Source organism: Pan troglodytes, chromosome 9, assembly GCF_028858775.2.
Source record: "Pan troglodytes isolate AG18354 chromosome 9, NHGRI_mPanTro3-v2.0_pri, whole genome shotgun sequence".
Classification (NCBI taxonomy): domain Eukaryota; kingdom Metazoa; phylum Chordata; class Mammalia; order Primates; family Hominidae; genus Pan; species Pan troglodytes.
Genome location: NC_072407.2, coordinates 16,629,951 through 16,650,936, shown reverse-complemented (window position 1 = coordinate 16,650,936; position 20,986 = coordinate 16,629,951). Strand labels below are relative to the sequence as shown.

At 42.9% G+C, this 20,986-nt stretch overlaps 1 protein-coding gene across 1 annotated transcript in view; it reads right to left on the bottom strand.

Annotated features, from left to right (window-relative positions):
• The window catches only part of PARVA (parvin alpha), a 153,216-nt gene that overhangs the window by 35,574 nt on the left and 96,656 nt on the right, over positions 1 to 20,986 (bottom strand). The window contains exons 2-4 of the mRNA XM_009459955.5: positions 20,561 to 20,650; positions 20,412 to 20,482; positions 16,506 to 16,608 (exon numbers count right to left, since the gene is read on the bottom strand). Coding sequence (XP_009458230.4) covers positions 16,506 to 16,608; positions 20,412 to 20,482; positions 20,561 to 20,650 — 264 coding nt within the window. The remainder of the gene's footprint in view (positions 1 to 16,505; positions 16,609 to 20,411; positions 20,483 to 20,560; positions 20,651 to 20,986) is intronic.

The window sequence follows — 20,986 nt, the reverse complement described above, 5'->3', positions numbered from 1 at the left end:
ACATCTTTTGTTATTCATAACAAGCCCCTTTCACCTACATCTGAGTTTATGTTAATGAGGCAACTTTTAGAAAGCTCTGAGGATGGGGAAGCTGATTGCCAGGAGAACCAAGCATATGATTAAAGGATTGGAACATTCAGCCTCATACCCCCCACCCCTGAGAAAGGGGAAGGAAGCTGGAGGTCAACTATCAATGGCCAGTGATTTAATCAGTTATGCCTACTTAATGACCCTTCATAAAAACTCTGGCCGAAAATGTTCAGAGAGCTTCCTGGTTGTTAAATATATGAAGGTGCTGGAGGGTTGTGCACATGAGAAAGCATGGAAGCTCTGTGCCTCTCCCACAAACCATGCCCTATGCATCTCTTCCTTTTGGCTGATTTTGAGTTTTATCCTTTATAATAGACTAGTAAACCTAAGTGCCTTCCTGAGTTCTGTGTGCCATTCTAGCAAATGATCATATCTGAGGAAAGGGTTTTGGAAACCCCTGATCTATTATAGCTAGTCGGTCAGAAGTACCGGAGGTCTGAACTTGGCGAATGCCAACTGAAGTGGGGACACTCTTATGGCACTGAGCCCTTAACCTGCGAGGGCTGTGCTAACTTTGGGACAGTAGTATCAAAATTAAATTGTAGGACACCCTGTTGCTGTCCATAGAGAACTGGAAAATTGCTTAGTGTGGAAAACCCACATATTTGGTGTCAGAAGTGTTAGGAGTATAGAGAAATGTGTTTTCCATTATTGGATTTCACACCTTACTTACTGAAGCATCCATTGTTTTTCTGTTTCCACTAATATATTTAACTAGTCTATGATACTAAAATTGTAGTGCATTCTTCCTAAAATTAAATTTTTTCCTTTTTTTTTTTTTTAGCGTCTGGTATTTCTCATTTAGGAGAAGCATTTTTGTGGCTTTGTTTTGTGTTGCAAATGTTTTATAAAATGTAATTCTGCTTTACTTCTTTCCATTTTAGTCATTATGCTTTGGGTTTATATTCTTGCTTTGAATTTTTGCTGTTCGATATTTTAGTTTAGGCATTGATATTGGTATTAAATGGATTTGCATAAAAATATATCTCGAAGTAATCCTTATTGTGTGTGTGTTAATATTCTCTTTTTTTTTTTTTTTGAGATGGAGTCTCATTATGTTGCCCAAGCTGGAGTGCAGTGGCACAATCTCAGCTTACTGCAACCTCTGCCTCCCGGGTTCAAGTGATTCTCCTGTCTCAGCCTCCTAAGTAGCTGGGATTACAGGCATGCACCACCACGCCCAGCTAATTTTTGTATTTTTAGTAGAGATGGGGTTTCATTATGTTGGTCAGGCTAGTCTCGAACTCCTGGACTCAAGAGATCCACCCACCTCAGCCTCCTAAAGTGCTGGGATTACAGGCATGAGCCACCACACTCAGCCTTCTCTTTCTCTTTTAATGAAAATGAGATTATAGTATATATATATTTTTGCTATTGGCTTTTTTCCACTCATATATATATCATAAGTCTTTTCAGGTCAATATATGAATATAACTCATTATTTTCCAAAACTGCATATTGCATTATATGACTTATAACTTGATATACAGCCAGGTTATAACCCACATTTTCTGTATTTGTAATAAAGTTGCAATAAACATCTTGTGTGTGTGTGTATGTATTACTAATTGATTACTGCTGGTAAACATGAAAGCTATTGCCTTACAGATTTTTTCCTTGTATGTTGTCATCTTACCAAATCCCTTTATTAGTCTTATTGCGGTTTGAGTCTTCAGCATTCTCTGGGTATGCAAATAAAACATCATTATCTCTATTTTGCAGGCTTATGTGACATATTTTATTTTCTAACATTTTAAATAAAAGATTAATTTGCGAACTTCTTCTGCTATTCCTACCCCCTCCTTTATCTTTAAGGTATTCAACCCTTAAAATATAAGAGGCCCACTCAAATAATATTTCTATAGCTTAATAGTAATTTACTCAACATTACTAAGGATTTAAAGATAATGTTCTTTTGTGGGCTAATTTCAGCTAGCTCCATAAAGTTTTCTATTGCTGAAGTTTTATTCTTCCAGGAAACTGTTTCTCTCACGTTTCCATAGTTACACAAATTGTTCATAACTAGTTTAACTCTTCATAAGTATTAGGCATGATTTTGAAATTGATAGGATGTGATTTAGAAAATTTTCTCAGGTGGATTATTTTGTGAATCTTTGAGTTGTTTTTGAAGGTATTACCCAAATTTGCTTTTGGAGAGATTATATATAGAAAACAATGAAACAGTATTCAAAAGTTCTGACGCATAAAGACAAGGCAGAATAAACTCAATTACCCTGAATGGTGGGAGAACTGAGATGTTCTAACAAACACAATTGTCATATATACCACACTATATTAATGTAACCACCCTTCAAGAACTAAAATATGTAAAATACTCTTTCCAGTATGAACAATTCCTGAGTTGTTTAAAAAATACTTTTGTCTCCAAGTATATTAGGAGAGAAACTTGCATTGTAGTCAGAGAATTTGGTCTGTATGCTAATTTGTTGAGATTTGCTTTATGGGCATAGTCAAATTTCGTAAGTGTTCCATGAGCAGTTGAAAAGAATACAGTTTGCAGGGTATCATATGCTATATACAGATTAGTTAGAGCTGATTAACTGTATTATTCAAATATTCTCTATGAACTATTTTCTTAATATGTTATTAAGAGAAGTATGTTAAAAACTACCACTGTGATAGGTTTGTCAAATTCTTGAAGTAATGATTATCATTTTAAATTTTTAAATATTTGATATACAAAAGTACATATAAGTTTAAAATTTCTATATTTTCCTAGTGACTTTAATTTCTTATTAATATGTAGTGACTCTCTGTAGTAATGCCTTTTGCCTTAAAGTCTATTTTGTATGATGTAAAATAGTTACCCCAGCTTTAAAAAAATTAGTCCAGTATACATAATTATTTCCACCCTTTTTCTTTCAACCTTTGCGTGTCCCTCATTTATTAAAACTATCTCAGCTGGGCGTGGTGGCTTTATGCCTGTAATCCCAGCACTTTGGGAAGTTGAGGCAGGAGGACTGCTTGAGGCCAGGAGTTGGAGACCAGCCTGGGCAACATAGTGAGACCCTGTCTGTACAAAAAATAAGAAGAAACTTAGCTGGGCATGGTGGCACACACCTGTAGTCCTAACTACTTGGGGGGCTGAGATGGGAGGATTTCTTTTGAGCCTGGGAGGTAGAGGCTACAGTCGGCTGTGATTGTGCCATTGTACTCCAGCCTGGGTAACAGAGCAAGACCCTGTCTCAAAACAAAACAAAACTATCTCTTGTATATAGTATTTGGCAAGAATTTGTTTTGTTATTTGGTCTGATATTGAGTTTACCAGTATACTTGGATTCACTTCTACCAACTTATTCTGAACTTTCTATTTAGTGGGTTTTCCGATTCTTCTCCCACTTCCAGCCTTGTTTTTTTTTTGGATTAATGTTTTCATTCTTTCTCATTCCATTTTCTTCCCATGATTAGTAGGGAGGTTATATACTCTGTTTCTATTATTTCAGTATTTATGATAGAAAATTTATCATTCATATTTAACTTAATAAAGTCTTAAGCTAATTGGTATCTTTACCCATATACTAAACAATACAAAGACCTCAGCACGCATTGACTCCAATTACATAATTCCTGATTTATGTGCTACGGTTGTATGGGATTCTGATTCTATCTTGTTTTAATTAACAAATTAGACATTATTGTGATTATTTTATATTCATTTAATTGTGGCTTTGATCTACCCACCATGATAATCTTTGTTCACTATTGCATTTTAGATATTTTTGGGGGGTTCATTTTCCTTCCTATTTTACATTCTTGAGAAATTCCTTTGCGGGGGTCTATTGGTAATAAACCCTCTCAGTTTGTGTTTATTGAAAATGCCTTTATTTTCTCTCTCTCTCTCTCTCTCTTTTTTTTTTTCTGAGACATAGTCTCACTCTATCACCCAGGCTGGAGTGCAGCGGCTCGATCTCTGCTCACTGCAACCTCCACCTCCTGGGTTCAAGTGATTCTCCTGCCTCAGCCTCCCAAGTAGCTGAGATTACAGGTGTGCGCCACTATTGCCTGGCTAATTTTTGTATTTTTAGTAGAAATGGGGTTTCACCATGTTGATCAGGCTAGTCTTGAACTCCTGAGCTCAGGTGATCCATTCGCCTCAGCCTCCCAAAGTGCTGGGATTACAGGCGTGAGTCACTGAGCCCCGCCTCTCCTAACTTTTTTTTTTTTTTTTGAGACTGAGTCTCACTCTGTCACCCAGGCTAGAGTGCAGTGGCGCGATCTCGGCTCACGGCAAGCTCTGCCTCCCTGGTTCACACCATTCTCCTGCCTCAGCCTCCCGAGTAGCTGGGACTACAGGTGCCCGCCACCACACCCGGCTAATTTTTTGTATTTTTCATAGAGACGGGGTTTCACCATGTTAGCCAGGATGGTCTCGATCTCCTGACCTTGTGATCCATCTGCCTTGGCCTCCCAAAATGCTGGGATTATAGGCGTGAGCCACTGCACCTGGCTGCCTCTCCTAACTTTTTAAAGCAGCCTCTCCTAACAGTTTTTTTGGCTGTGTATGAACTTACAAGTTGATCATTTTTGTCAGCACTTTAAAGACATCAAAGTGTTTTGATATCTTCAATATTAATATCTTTTGGCTTTTTTTGTTCCTTGTGAAAGACAGCTTTCAGTCTGTTGTTCCTTTATAAATAATTGATTTTTTCCTCTATGCTTTTAATCATTTGTCTTCAGTGTTCTTAGGTTTCACTGTAAAATGTGTAGGTGTAGATTTGTCACTACTTATACTATTTGGGATTCACTGAGCTCCCTGAATCTGAGGATTCATGTCTTTCATCAATTCTAGAAAATTCTCATTCATTATGTTTTCTTTAAATATTTACTCCATTTTCTTTTCTTCTAGAATTCCAATTAGCTATGTATGTTGCATCTACTTAGACTAACCTCTATGTTTTCAAATTCTCTTTCTCGTTTTCTATTCTGTTGTCTCTCTATACTGGATTCTGGGTAATTTCTCTAGTGCTGTCTTCTGGTTCATTAATTCCTTCTTTAGCTGTGTCTAATCCATTGAGGTTTCTAGTTTCATTATTATTCATACTTTTCCATTTCTAGAAGTTCTATTTGGTTGTTTTTCATATCTACCTTCCAGTCTTAATAGTTTCTTGTTCTTTTATCATTTTTAAGTCTTTAAAAACATTTATTTTGACATATTAAACATACTCATTTTATATTCTATAACTGAACACTTTTTTTCTTTTTCTTTTTTTTTTTAAATAGAGGTGGGGTCTCACCATATTGCCCATGCTAGTCTTGAACTCCTGGGCTCAAGCAGTCCTTCCACCTTGGCTTCCCAAAGTGCTGGGGTTACAGGTATGAGCCACCATACCCAGTCTATAGCTCAACAGTTTCTAATATTTATAGTATTTGTGGGATGAATCTATAGATTATTGTTTCTGTTGACAGTGCTCATGGTGGCTTACACTCATGTCTTTGGTGATTTCTAATTTTGAGGTCATATTCCTTGGAATTTTAACTCTGGGAGTTCTTTGTGGTCTGAAATTAGAGTTCCTTCCTCTTTAAAAGAAGGACATATGTTTGCTTCTGTCTTGGGGCACTAGTGACCTGGGACAACTTGTAACTAAAATTTCAATTTAGATTTTTTAAAGTCACATAAGTACTGTGAATCCTAGCCTTAAATCTGTGTGAGTGTAGACTTTTGATGAGGAGTTATCTGAAGCAGACTTCTTTTTAATTGTTCTGTTCACATCCAAGGCTAAGATAATTTATCCTTATTGCCTCCTTCTGTGGGACAAATTTTGTACTCATTGAAAGAGTTGCCCTTTCAAGACCATGGCTCTATTCAGGGGGCTCGAATCCAACCCTCTTTCTTGCTCAGACTCTACCCAAGATTTGTCTCCTGACCCTGTATGTGTGACCCTTTAAACTTCAGGCTATAGGCCATTAGGAATGATAGATTATTAGGAATTAGCACTTATCCCACTAGATTTATACTTCCTTCTTGTTCTTGGAATCAGAAGAATTTCCTTCCTTTTCACACCAGTTTAGCCATCCCATACAAAAATATGTTCTTAAAGGCTTATCCAGATTTTAAAAGTATGCGGTACCAGTAAGATTTATCTGAACATCTAGTCATCAGCCATAATGCTAAAAATGAAAATCTATTTTCTTATTATATTAATTAGGACCTCTGAAACACTTATAATAGTTGTAACAGCCATTATTTCTCATTTGTCCCTAATACCACATCTTTGATATTTCACTATTTAATATGTTCAGTTAGGTTTTATTTAGTGGTCTTTATCATATTTAAGTAGTTTCCTCTTTCTATTTTACTTGAAATGACTGTTCAAATATATATCAAATGTTATTTGATATCTACTGATGGGTTAATTCAGTTTTGCTCCTGAAATTTACATATGCACTCAACCAATTTCAATAAGACTGATAATATACAAACAGAGAAAATTCAAGCTGTGAAAACTGTCTCCTCTCCATGGCAGTCCCAAGTTCCCTAGTCCCATTCATAGAGACAGTTTATTATGACTATTACCAGAAATATTCTATGCATACAAACATTGTATGTGTCCCTTGACACACACACACACAGTCGTTCTCTACCATGCCTTTTTCTATATAGTAAGACATTTTAGAGAGCTTCTCTATTATTTATAAAGAATAATAATAAAAAACTTTCATCTAACTTTTGAGTTTCTGAGATGAGAAAATAACTCTTTCAGTTTAAGAATAGCAGCATATATCAACAATCCTAAAATCAGACTATTATAGGAGGAGGATCTTCAAGCAGTGCTATTCAACAGAACTATCTGGTATGATGGCAATGTTCATTTTTTAATTGTCCAACATGGTAGCTACTAGCTACATTTGGCTATTGAGCACTTGATATCTAGCTGGTGTAACTGAGAAAATGAATGTTCCATTTTAATTGCTTTTAACAGCTGCATATGGCTATTGGTTGCTGAATTGGATAGCTCAGCCATAGAGGTTTTTAAAGCCACCTTCCTGACTTTACAGGAGAGTGATTGGAGTAACGGAGGTATGTTTTAGTGGTGAAACCAAGACTGGAACTGAGATCTCCTGTTTCTTCATTCCTGCTTCAATTTTAGCATAGCTGCCACTTCAGCCCAGCATTTTGGGGCATAGAAAAGTGACTCTCAAAGTAAACAAGATCAAACTCTTCAAGATGCATCTCCTCCTGGGGTTCATGGAGTCATACCTGTTCAACATCCACCACATAGAATCAGCCTGGTTTACTCTGGCTACTCTCCCTACATCTCTAGATCCTCTTCAAGCTTTTCCCCATCCAAACTGACACTCCTCTAGTTTGACACTACTATCCTTTTCTCATGAGGAGATGCTCTGCTGGAGTTCCTTCCACTCTCTCTGAGCATCTCCCATACTGCTCCTATGTTATTTCCTAAAGCCCCATTTCTGACTGTGTTGTTTTGCTCATAAGGCATCACTAGTTGCCGCTACCAAAACAATACAGTCTAAAACTCTTAGTTCATGGTCCTCTAATGTGAGCTTCATCTTCTTCCTTTATTTTATTTATTGTTTTGAGACAGAGTCTCACTTTGTCTTCCAGGCCGGAGTGTAGTGGTACAATCTCAGCTCACTGCAACCTCTGCCTCCTGGGCTCAAGTGATCCTCCTGCCTCAGTCTCCTGAGAAGCTGGGATTACAGGCGCCCACCACCATGCCCCACTAATTTTTGTATTTTTAGTAGAAATGAGGTTTTATCATGTTGGTCAGGCTGGTCTTGAATTCCTGGCCTCAAGTGATCTGCCTGCCTCGGCCTCCTAAAGTGCTGGGATTACAGGCATGAGCCACCGCACCCAGCTTTATTTTATTTTATTTTTATTTTTATTTTTGAGACAGAGTTTCGCTCTTGTTGCGCACGCTGGAGTACAGTGATGTGATCTCGGCTCACTGCAACCTCCGCCTCCCGGGTTCAAGCGATTCTCCTGCCTCAGCCTCCCAAGTAGCTGGGATTACAGGTATGTGCCACCATGCCCGACTAATTTTTGTGTTTTTAGTAGAAACAAAGTTTCTCCATGTTAGTCAGGCTGGTCTCGAACTCCCGACCTCAGGTGATCCACCCACCTTGGCCTCCCAAAGTGCTGAGATTACAGGTGTGAGCCACGGCGCCCAGCCCTTTATTTTAAATAGACTTTTCATTTTAGAATGGTTTTTAGATTTATAGAAAAGTTACAAACAGTACAGACAGTTCCTATGCACTCCGAACTCAGTTTCCCCTCCTATTGTTAACAGCTCACATTACTATGGTACATATGTCACAGCTATTTATGTATGACATTAGTACATGACTGTTAACTCTATATCTTATCTGGATTCACTAGGTTTTTTCTAATGCCCTTTTTCTGTTTCAGGAAATGGTCTAGGATACCACTTCTTTTCTTCATGTCTCCTTAGCCTCCTCTGTTCTGTGATGGTTTTTCACACTTTCATTGTTTTTACCATGACCTTGACAGTTTTGAGAAGTGATGGTCAGGACTGCTTGATTTTTCCTATATTTTTCTCATGGGTAGGCTGGGGAGGAAGACCACAGAAGTGAAGTACCCTTTCATTACACCCTCCCCCTACCCTGTCCCCACTTCCACACCCTAATCATGGGAAGCCTGTCACTAAATTCAGCCACTCAAGGATTGTGGAATTAATTGCCACCCTTTTTGAAGGGGTTATATCTACACAAAGTATTTGAAATTCTATAAGGCAGAGTTGTCTTTTTGTTCCCATTTGCTTATTTGTTCAGTTATTTATATCAGTATCAATTTAAGGATATTTAGACTTTGGGTTATAATCCAATACTGCTATTATTAATTTTTCCCCCAAATAATTCCAGCTTTGGCCACTGGGAGCTCCCTCAGGTTGGTTTCGGACATTTTCAATGTGTGGCCCTGTATATATATTTTTTCTTAGCACTTCTTTTTGGCACTGCAAGATGCTCTAGGCTCATCTATTCCCTGCCCCCGGTCTAAAATTAGCCATTTCTCCAAGAAGTCCTGGTTTCTCCTGTTGGAAATGGTGCTAAAAACCACGACCTGGGAGCTGGGTCTCATTTTCTTTGTTAGCCTCATATCCCAGTCACCCAACCCTGATGGTCATCTACCCACTGGCTCCTGGACTCTACAGCATTTTCCCTCCATTAGCACCAAAATTAACAGAGGCTTCCTGGAAACTCTTTTGTTGTCTTGGCTAAAGTGCCCTTCCTCCTTCCTCATATGGTTGAGAATCTTTTTCTGTAAGGCCCCATTCAAAATGCCCCCTCTGGCTGGGTGAGGTGGCTCATGCCTTTAATCCCACCACTTTGGGAGGCCAAGGTGGGTGAATCATTTGAGCCCAGTAGTTTAAGACCAGCTTGGGCAACATGGTGAAATTCCATCTCTACAAAACACACAAAAATTAGTTGGGTGTGGTGGCACACACCTGTGATCCCAGCTACCTGGGAGGCTGAGATGGGAAGATCTCCTGAGCCCGGGGAGGTCAAGGCTGCAGAGAGCTATGATTGTGCCACTGCACTCCAGCCTAGGCAATAGAGTGAGGCCCTATCTCAAAAAAAAAAAAAAAAAAAAAAAAAAAAAAGTCAACAAAAATCAAACACCAAAATACCCCCTCTTTCCTGAAACCTTTCCCAAACTCCTACTTGATCTCTTACAGACCTGTATACTACCAGGCTGTGAGTTTCCACAAGACAGCAATATGACACATTTACTTTTATATTCCTGAACTCAGCAGTTAGCATATAGCACACCAAATGGTTTTTGCCTAGTGGATATTATTATCTGACTGATTAAGATCAGTGTAAAATGCACTCTTTAGGGTCTATCAGGGAAAAAGAAAAACACACACACACACACACACACAAAACAAAACAAAACCACCCTCCTGCAGAACTTTACTGCCACAGGGAACCTTTTGGTCTCAAGCCTGAAGAATGATATCCTGTTTCAGTCACATGTTACTGTGAAAACCAGAAAGAAGAGCCCTGGAAGCTTATGACTCTCATCTCTGAAAATAGGCCTTTTCTGTTCCCAGCACATGTACATGTTCAAATATAAGGATCAGTCAAATGAAACATACTACAAGGAAATTCACATAGACATCCCAAGTCAGGAAACCTCAATAAGAAGCAGGCAGTGGGCCATGTTCAAATGAAGTGATGAATTATGTTGTATAGGCATCTTCCTGGAATCGCTTATCCCATCTCTCACTCAGTCATGCCTACTGCCTAGGTGTTGTGAATGTAAATATAACCAGGTGACCATGGACATACCTGTATAACTGAGGTATTCGGAAATGTGTCCCAACTTTGGATGATTCTGTGACTTCTTATTGATGCCATGGAGTAAGAGTATATTCTGGGAGACCTAAGGCTCTTTCTTCCATCAATCACCCTGGAAGGGGGTAATCCTGGACAAGAAATGAGGTGACTTTTTGGCTGGGGTAGGAAGGAACTTCCTCCTCATTCTGGGGTTTGAAAACCTCTGCTCTGAGGTTTGGAAAGGGCTAGGGCTGCTCCCGTGAGAGGATGAAGTGTACGTCATGAAGAGGCAGGCCAGCGTTGCTGGCAGCTAATATTTGATTGGCAGCAACACCAACAGCGCAGAGAAGTGGCCAGTGTCCCCACAGCGGGGTTGCTGTCCCTGTGGTCTCTCTGGATGACAGCGATGCCCCTTCCCCCAGCTCCTTGGCCCACCTGCATTCATCTGCAGCTACAGACAGCTCCTAGCACACTGATGGCCATCTCTGGCCCCAAGGCTCTCTCCTCTGTCACCACAGGAGCACAGCCTGGAAGTTTTTCTTTCCTGCACAGGCCACCCTCAACCACAGGGGGAAAGGAGCCATAGGATAAACGCCCTTGCTACCTTGCACTGGGAAGGGTGATTCTGAGATGTGTTGTTACGTGGTTTCTCAGAGGGCCCAACTATGAGCCCTGGTTGAAACAGAGCTGCTGTTCTGATTAACATACTCGTGTTTGGCATTTCTCTCTTCCCCTCTCACGTGCCCTACTCAGTTATTTGTACGTTTTAAGGTCACCTTCTATATAAGCTTCCTCCACCCACATCCTTGTCTTGGCATCTGCTTTTGGGAAAACCTAAACTAAGATCTGCTGCCAGGGCAAGTGGGAAGACCCAGGGAATACAGGCAGCAATGGGGCAGCTGGGTTGGGCAGCTAAGAAAGGACTAGGGAGAGGCTGTTCTGATAGAATCTACCAGAAATGCCTGGGGCCTGTGAGAAGGGTGATTTTCCTGCAAGGAAGGCAGACACTGCTGTGAGCAAGGGGCATGTGGCCACACAGAGGTGAGCCAGGCATGCTATTGCTCCCCATTGAGCTCACAATTGGAGAACACCCAGCCAGTCCTTGCCAGCCAAAGTCACATGGCATCTCAAAGACGCTCACCTGTTCAGGCTTTCACCACAGCAACGAAACATATACAACTCTCTGCCAAGAAGTCCCTGCCTAATATGGTTTGGCTGTGTCCCTACCCAAATCTCACCTTGAATTGTAATAATCCCCATGTGTCAAGGGTGGGGCCAGGTGGACATAACTGAATCATGGGGTAGTGAATAAGTCTCACAATATCTGATGGTTTTATAAATGGGAGTTCCCCTGCACAAGCTTTTTTGCCTGCCACCATGTAAGACATGACTTTGTTCTTCATTCGCCTTCAGCCATGATTGCGAGGCCTCACCAGCCATGTGGAACTGTGAGTCAATTAAACCTCTTTCCTTTTTTTTTTTTTTTTGAGATGGAGACTTGCTCTGTCACCCAGGCTGGAGTGCAATGGTATGATCTTGGCTCACTGCAACCTCTGCCTCCTGGGTTCAAGCAATTCTCCTGCCTCAGCCTCCCAAGTAGCTGGGATTGCAGGTGCCTGCCACCACGCCTGGCTAATTTTTGTATTTTTAGTAGAGATGGGGGTTTCACCATGTTGGTCAGGCTGGTCTCGAACTCCTGACCTCATGATCCACCTGCCTCGGCCTCCCAAAGTGTTGGGATTACAGGCGTGAGCCACCACACCCGGCCAGCTTTCCTTTTTAAATTACCCAGCCTTGGGTATATCGTTATGAGCAGTGTGAGAACAGACTAATACACTGCCACACCTTCTCACACACTTCTGCCTCTAGGTTCTGGGTCTTTGCTCCACAATGTAATCAACATGGCTTCCTGGATACCATGTCCTTTTTTTTTCTTTTTCTTTTTTTTTTTTTTGAGACAGAGTTTCGTTCTTGCTGCCCAGGCTGGAGTGCAATGGCACGATCTCGGCTTGCTGCAACCTCTGCCTCCTGGGTTCAAGTGATTCTCCTGTCTTAGCCTCGCAAGTAGCATGCACCACCATGCCCGGCTAATTTTTTGTATTTAGAAGAGATGGAGTTTCACCATGTTGGTCAGGCTGGTCTCGAACTCCTGACCTCAGATGATCCACCTGCCTCAGTCTCCCAAAGTGCTGGGATTACAGGTGTGAGCCACCACGCCTGGCTCTGTATCCTTTTCTTGATGTCAGATGTGTATGCTCCTGGGCTACGAGAGGCCCCTATGCCATTTCCATCATCTTCTAAGTGCTAGTGTTTCATAGTTACTTTACTAATCTCAAACTCAGACCCCTCCAGCTCGCTGCCCAAACAACTCAGTATTAAGGAAGCTCAAGCCCCAGTACGATTAGAAGCTGGATTTCTGGGAACAATCATGCCTGGTTAATACCACCACGTAAGGGCACTGTACCTAGGTACAGATGTTTGGTTATTTATGCTGCAGACAACAAGTTAAAAACATCCACTAATATACCCAAATCTTGATATCTAAATTCCATTCTCCAATAAAATAAATCAGGGCTCGTTGGAGAAGCGATTGATTTCAGGACTGGAGTAAGAAAAATATAAGATGGTCTTGGAGTATCTTATGATGTGAGAAACAAAGGAAATGCTCAGAAAAAAAAAAAATATGGGCAGCTTGTTGAAAGTGTCCAGGAGGCAACCTGAAAGAGCTCCCAATGGCCGAAGCTGGAGGCCAATGAGCAAAAAAGTGAATGATAAAGTAGTACTGGATTAAACCCAAAGTATAAAATAAATATGTCCATAGTGATATAAATAAATAGAAATGACAACTCTTCCTTTTAGAATTCCAGCTAATAAATGCAGAAGGAATACAGAGAAGAGACCATCTCTGCTAGAACACTACCATAAGAATTGCGGCAGATGCATTCTAAATGGATGCAAAAACTAGAGGGAGAAGTTTAAGGAGAAACAGGATATTTACCTGGTCTCAAAGTATCTCTCCCCACTTAAATTAATTAAAAAGAGAAAACAGTCACTTTATAATGAAGAAATCTGGCAGATACCACCCTGACAATGTGACTGAGGTTAACATGACCAGTGACACGAAAAATAGCCAGAGGGGAACGTAAGGTCAGAGTGCTCACTCAAAACTCTGCCTCCTTTATACTCACAGGGTCGTTAAAAAAAGAAAACAAACCGAAACATTCCCCAAAATCTCTGCTTCCAGACTGATCCCTCCCAGGAGCTCCTGATGCATATTTTTTTTTTTTTACCGCAAACTGGTTCCCTCCACCTGAGTATCCTACCCATTATGGGCTTTGAATGTGTATGCCCTGCCTCAGACCTTTGAGATTAGGGTCTAAACTTAAGTTCACAAAAGAAGCATCACCTCCATAGTGAATCACCTTTTCAGCATGAAGGGTGAAATGTGAAATGATCTAATCTGCTTGTACGCAATGCCTCACTTGGGGTTGCATAGATGTGATGCTGGATGGTTTTGTAACCATTCCTGGAGGCAAGATTCCTCCACAACCATGTTCCATTACTCTGTGGCCACGTTCTACCTTGCTTTGACAGCCTAGCATAGAACATTTTGGCAGTTTCAGATCCTGACTAGATGTCTGCTGGAGGAGTTAAAAGCTGTAGTCACTGGGACAGATGCGTGGTGAGGCTCCCGGCTTAGCCATGTCTTCATGTGCCGAAGCTTTTTCATTTCCTCTCTGTATTCAGTTGGAGTTTACAAGCCTTTAAATATTAACACTCATTAATACTGATGTCTGAGAACCAAATCAGTTTAACTTCCTAGAAATTACATTAGCCATTCATTCATTCAATACACTTTTTTTTTTTGAGAGGGAGTCTTGCTCTGTCCCCCATGCTAGAGTGCAATGGCGTGATCTCGGCTCTCTGCAACCTCTGCCTCCCAGGTTCAAGCGATTCTCCTGCCTCAGCGTCCCGAGTAGCTGGGATTACAGGCACCCGCCACCATGCCCAGCTAATTTTTGTATTTTTAGTAGAGACAGGGTTTCACCATGTTGACCAGGCTGCTCTTAAACTCTTGACCTCAGGTGATCTGCCTGCCTCGGCCTCCCAAAATGCTGGGATTACAGGCATGAGCCACCGTGCCCAGCCTCATTGATTAAGTGCTAGGCAACATATGCTAGACAACCTGATGGTGCTGGAGAAGCCTGGATAAATATATAGGACATGGCTCGTGCCCTTGGGAAGCCTATACACATTTACCTAAACAGCTACAGATGACATGGAAAGTCTTATAATAAGGCATGTATATATACTTACATGTATGTATACAGATGTGTGTACACGTTTATATCTACACACCTATACATATATGCACATATGTGCAAGTGTATATATAGTCCCTCAGAGAGAGAAACATTTGTGTGTGTGTGTGGGGGGGAACACAAAAAAAAGTATATGACTATCTTTTCTAAATGTGACTATAGGGCCAGGTGCAGTGGCTCACTGCTGTAATCACAGTACTTTGGGAGGCTGAGGCGGGTTGCTTGAGCCCAGGAGTTTGAGACCAGCCTGGGCAACATGGCAAAACCCCGTCTCCAGAAAAAATACAAAAATTAGCTGGGCATGATGGTACATGCCCTGTAGTCCCAGCTACTCAGGAGGCTAAGGCAGGAGGGTCACTTGAACCCTGGAGGTCGAGACTGCAATAAGCCAAGATCATGCCACTGCACTCCAGCCTGGGTGACAGTGAGAATCTGTCTCAAGAAAAAAAAAGTGACAGTACTGTAAAGGCTATAATAGGGAGGCACATTTGATTAATTTGATTAATTCTAGAGATCAGAAGGATGAGCAATAATGGTTTCCCCTGGTGGGTAAAGGAGGAAGGCAGGCCTTAGAGGCAGAAGGACTAGCATGATCAAAGATACAGGCATGTTAATATGTGTGGCATATATAAAAATGCAGCAAAGGTATATAAAAAAAATAGTAAAACCAATGATGACAGACATTTATCGAGCATCTACTATGTGTCAGGCACTATCCTAAGCACTTTACACGTATTACCACACGGATGAGCCACATGTGTGGGTGAGACCAAGGAGACAGCTGGGGGTCATCGGATGATGGAATGCTTTGAATGTTGTGCCAAGGGGTTTGGACTTTGTCCAGCAGGAGAGAGGCACTAAGAGTTATAAATAAGTACAGGCAAGACTGGACTTGTGATTTTAAAAGTTTCCTCTGCTAGCTGTGTAGGGAATAGGTTGGAGGAGGTGAGATGGGAAGCAAAGAAGTGAGTTTGGAAGTTTTTTCAATAGTTCAGAGAAGTCGAAATGGCAGAGGATGTATTCAGGAGAGGTAGAAATGGGTCTTGCTGATCCCTGTATACATGGGGGCAGAGGAGGAAGGGAGAGGATTCTATGAACTCAGAGGGGATGAAACAGCTTTAGAAAAGTGGATGAATTCAGTCTAAAGCAGATTCAGGTAGAGGTGCCCAGAGGGCAGCTAAGGATTGAAGTTGAGAATCTGAGGGGACGGTTTGGGCCACAGTTAGATTAGGAGCAGTGGGGGACACCTTAACTCCATTCAAGCTGAAATTTGTCCTTTCAACACTAAGATTACCCCTGAATTCTCCTTTCTCTCCCCATTGTCCTTACATTTTCACATGAACAGCTGCAAAGTGACCCAGGGAGGAATACCCACACACACAAGTCCACAGATGACAGAGGAACACACACACATGCATCTGAAGGTGACAGAGGTCTAAAAATGCATACTCATGCCAATGCATGTAAATATACCGACAGAGGCCACACAGGCATGCTTTTCTGGAGAGGCGGAGGCGTGCTTTCTAGTTATTAATATACAGTGGGGTCTTTTCATCTAGCTGATGATTCTTGGCTGCTAGAAGGAGCAGGCCCACCTAGTCATGGAGACTCCCTCTACAATTCATTCATATGAAACATCCCAAGAGGACATCTAAAGCCTTCACTGAGCTGTTATTCCATGCTCCACACATTTGTAATCCATTTCCAGGTAAGCCACTGTAAACTGAGAATAACTCCTTCTAGCTACAAGTAGGTGATCCAACCACCTGCAATTAAACACACATCCATTGCAGCACTCAACTCTCCTACCGAAAAGCTTCTGCAGGACTTGTCCATCATATAAATCTTCAGCTAGGTCTTTCACAATGATTCTTTCTCCAACCAACACATCATTAATCCAGTCAATTAATACCTACAGAGAGAGAGAGGGGGAATGTGCAATAGTAAGAAAAGAGTTATGGGGTATTTTCTTACAGACCAGCTTTCTTATCCTAAACAATTAAAATCTAAATGAACTTTAGATTTTAAGTTACATTTTATTTGAGATGGGGTCTCACTATGTTGCCTAGGCTGGACTTAAACTCCTGGGCTCAAGTGATCTTCCTGCCTCAATCTCCTGCGTAGCTGAGACTATGGGAGTGTTCCATTGTGCCCTGCTTTGAACTTCAGATTTTAAAAGCAGGAGAACTATCCACATAACCCAGTGTGTGCACAGGTAGCTGTAAGTGTGAGCCCTACTGGCCTTCTTAATTTTCAGATGTATATCCTGCTAGTGCCATGTCCCTGTTAATATCTATGTCCCCTATTATTCCTTACTCTAATGGCAAGCAACACTCACAGTGTACGGCCATAAAAAAAATTTTAGGCTGGGCGTGGTGGTTCACACCTGTAATCCCAACACTTTGGGAGATCGAGACGGGCAGATCACTTGAGGTCAGGAGTTTGAGACCAGCCTGGCCAACATGGTGAAACCCTGTCTCTACTAAAACTACAAAGATTAGTCAGGCGTGGTGATAGGTGCCTGTAATCCCAGCTACTTGGGTGGCTGAGGTAGGAGAATTGCTTGAACCGGGAGGTCGAGGCTGCAGTAAGCCGAGATCGTGCCACTGCACTCCAGCCTGGGCAACAGAGTGAGACTCTATCTCAAAAAAAAAAAAAAGTTAAGTATACAGTGATATGTCTTGGTCATTGTGCACAGTAGTTTAATCCCCACCACAATCGAGATACAGAACAGTTCCCTCCCCAGTAGGATGCTTCCGTAGGTCCCTTTGTACTCAATCCTCATCCCTGACCACAGGCCTGGGGGACCCACGACAGTTTTGACATTTCTCCGATTTCTTATAAGTGGACATCGTCCTTTGTGTTGGACGTCTTTGCCTTAGCATAAGTATGCTGCCTTTATAACACAGCAATAGCCAGACGGTGTTGCCATCCCTGGGTGGGCTGATGTTGGAGTCTGGAGGCTTTTGTTCTGCTGTCCCAAGGCAAGAGGATGGCAACTGTAATACCTACTGTATACCAGGCACTGCACTGTATCCAGTAGAGTAAGACCCAGCCTCTGTCCTGGAGAGGCTTATGGGGGCAGAAAACCGGTCAACCAAAGGATTATAACATAAAGAGTTCAAATCCTGGGGTGGGGAGGACATGGTGCTATGACAGAGTAGAGAAGAGGCCCCAACAGGCTGGGAGTGAGCAGGAGAGATCAGGAATGAGGGGAGGCTTCCAGAAAGCCTTGTGTTTGAGGAGACTTTTTTTTTTTTTCCTTTTGAGGTAGGGTCTTGCTGTGTTGCCCAGGCTGGAATGCAGTGGCTATTCACAGGTGCAATCATAGTGCACTATAGCCTCGAACTTCTGGCCTCAAACCTTCATCTGAAAGTAGCTGGCATTATAGGTACATGCCACTGTGCCCAGCTCCTAAGAAGACTCTTAAACTAGGAGTTGACCAGAAAGAGTAGGATTTCAAGGTGGTCAAAGCAGCCTAGATCTAGAAAATTGAACCTCCCTCTGGAAGTACGGAGGTAGCTGTGCCTTTGGTCAGCACCCCGGTGCTCAGGCCTATGTGCATCTCCAATCCTTCACTCTCTCAAACAGGGCCCGAGTGCAGGTCTAGGTCTGGGAGATCAACATTGAAGCCTAAACCATTTGGAGCCCATTCTGACCGTCCTTACCCTTAGAGGTCTCCTGAGCAAGTAGTAGCATACCCATTCTAGCATGGTGAGCGCCCTCTAATAGGAGCAAGCCCAGGGCTAGCCCCTTTCCCCCTACCCTTGCCCACACAGGCCCAGCACCCCGGAGAGTGTGCAGTGGCAGGCACAGCCTGCACCTCAACTGTTCCATCTTCTTCCTGCACAGAAAGGTGAGGGCTCAGGGTCTCACTGGGCAGGGGCAGTCATCTGTGGATGCAGCACAGACTGCATCAGGAAAGGCCAGATACCCAACATGCACAGCCTAGCTGCCTGTGGGGCTCCGGTTGTGATCCAGGGGAGCAAGGGGCTGCATGGCAGCCTAGCCAAGGCTGCCTCCTTTCTCTTAAACTCTGGGGTCAGGGCACAGACTCCCTTCAGCAGACAGAAGGGACATTTACACATCTCCTCTGAGATGACTGCCCTCAGTCCTCTAGTCCCTAGTGAGATGGCCCAACCCTCACATGGGTTTGATTTTACTTCTGAATACTCCTGGCTGACTTTGAAATTCCTACCCATTCATCCACCCACCCTTCCTTTCCTCCATCCATCCTCTAATGTTTATTAAATACCTGCTATATGTGACATTCTGTGCTAGGTCCTTGGGGTACAATGATAGAAAAAAAAGGCAGTCTCTAACCCCAAGAAGCTCACCATTTAGTGAAGGAGACAGAGAAGTGCATGAGAAGCTATAATATTACGTGGAGACGACAACAGAACTAAGGATAGGGTTATAGCAGCCGTGGAGTGGTTGAGCCATGGCACTAGAGTTTAGAGCAAGCTTCCTGGAGCAAGCAGCCATGCTGAGACTTTCAGATGAGGGGCATGAGAGGCATTCTACTCAGAGTGGACTGCATTAGCCAGGCTTTGGCGGTGGGGAGCGCTGGGAGCACGCATGGGCTGCTGGGAGCAGCAGTTCTGGCATCCTTGTGTTGCTGGGTAGTGGCTGATCTCAGGTTGAAGAGGCAGCTAGAGCAAGGCGTCTAAATACCACCTCTTAGGAGTCGACTGCAACCTGTGGTGGATGAGAAACTCTGAGAGGTCTTGCACAGGGGAACCGTGTATTCAGATTTGCATGGGGGAATGAATCACTCTGACATTCAGTGCTATTTTTTTTTTTTTTTTGAGACAGGGTCAGGCTGGAGTGCAGTGGCGTGGTCATGGCTCACTGCAACCTCTGCCTCCCAAGTTCAAGCCATCCTCCCACCTCAGCCTCCCGAGTAGCTGGGATTACAGTCATGCGCCACCACACTTGGCTACTTTTTGTATTTTTAGTAGAGATGGTGTTTCACCCTGTTGCCCAGGCTTCAAGTGATCCACCCACCAGCTAATTTTTTGTACTTTTAGTAGAGATGATGTTTCATTGCATTGCCCAGGCTGGTCTCGAACTCCTGAGCTCAAGTGATCCGCCCGCCTTGGCCTCTGCAGAGTGCTGGGATGACACTCATGAGTGCCTTTTGTCTTAAGTGCAGCTTGGTTAAGCTGAAGAGGAGGAACATAGGACAGGGAATAAGACGCAGGGGAGAAATGAACAGTTTTGAAAGGACAAGCGCACGCCAGCCACTGCGCAGGTACGTTATGCACAGTATGTCACTTCATCTCCTTTATTTCTGCTTGAGTTCCATCTCCTTGTTTATGACCATAAACAAAGCATCTGGCTTTTCTGAAACTTGATTTTGTCATCTGGAAAATGGGGATGAGACTAATTACTGCTTCACTGCCTGCTTTTGAGGGTCCTTGAGAAAATAAGCATTTTGTACACTCTGGAATCCTGGCCATCGTGAGCTTACCTGTACTGAACTGTCTGGTGCTGTGACCAGCACCACTCACTGGGCATTTGTCACATCCCACGCTTACACAATCGGTTACGTTTTCAATGGCCATCTGCTAGACCACTCACTGCCTGAGGCAGGGGCTGCCATGACTTTTTACCTTCTCTGAGGGGCTCGTGGGGTGCCTGCACAGAGCAGGTGGCATATGGACACGTGGTGGGTCAGTGAGGCACCTGAAGCCGCTCCTGATTTCTTCTTACCTTCATCAGTTCTTGAAGCTTGGGGTCACTGCGTGAGTTTGGATCCACCATTGTTCGCACCTCATTCTCCTCTTTAAAAAGAAAAGGAATTCAGTGGGGGTGCTGGCATAGGAAATCTTAAGCGAATTCAGAGACAAGAGCACAGTTACCCAGCATCGTGTCCTCGGGGTCCAGCTCGAAGGGAATCGGGCTGAGGGGCAGGTTGATGGCGTTCATTCCCTCCTCCTGCAGCTCGGACACTGGAAGAAAAGGAAGAGCAGGGTCACATTTCAGCTGACGGACGGCAGGGGGTTGGAGCTCTGTAACAAGGGTGTTCGATATTGACACTGAGAAAAAAACCCACTAAGGGTAGATTACAGCTGTTACTCAGCCTACGATCAATTCATGGCCTCGCCTGGCTGAAAGGACCTAATTGTCCCTTTAATCTCACCTCTGCCAGCTGTCACTTCACTTGCTTTCCTCAGGGAAGCAGGGAGGTCTCAAAAGCACAGAAATCTCCCTCCTCTCAGAAAAGATTTCGGAATGAATGGAAGCGAGGTGGGCACTGACTTCTTTCTGAGTCTCTACCTCCTGCC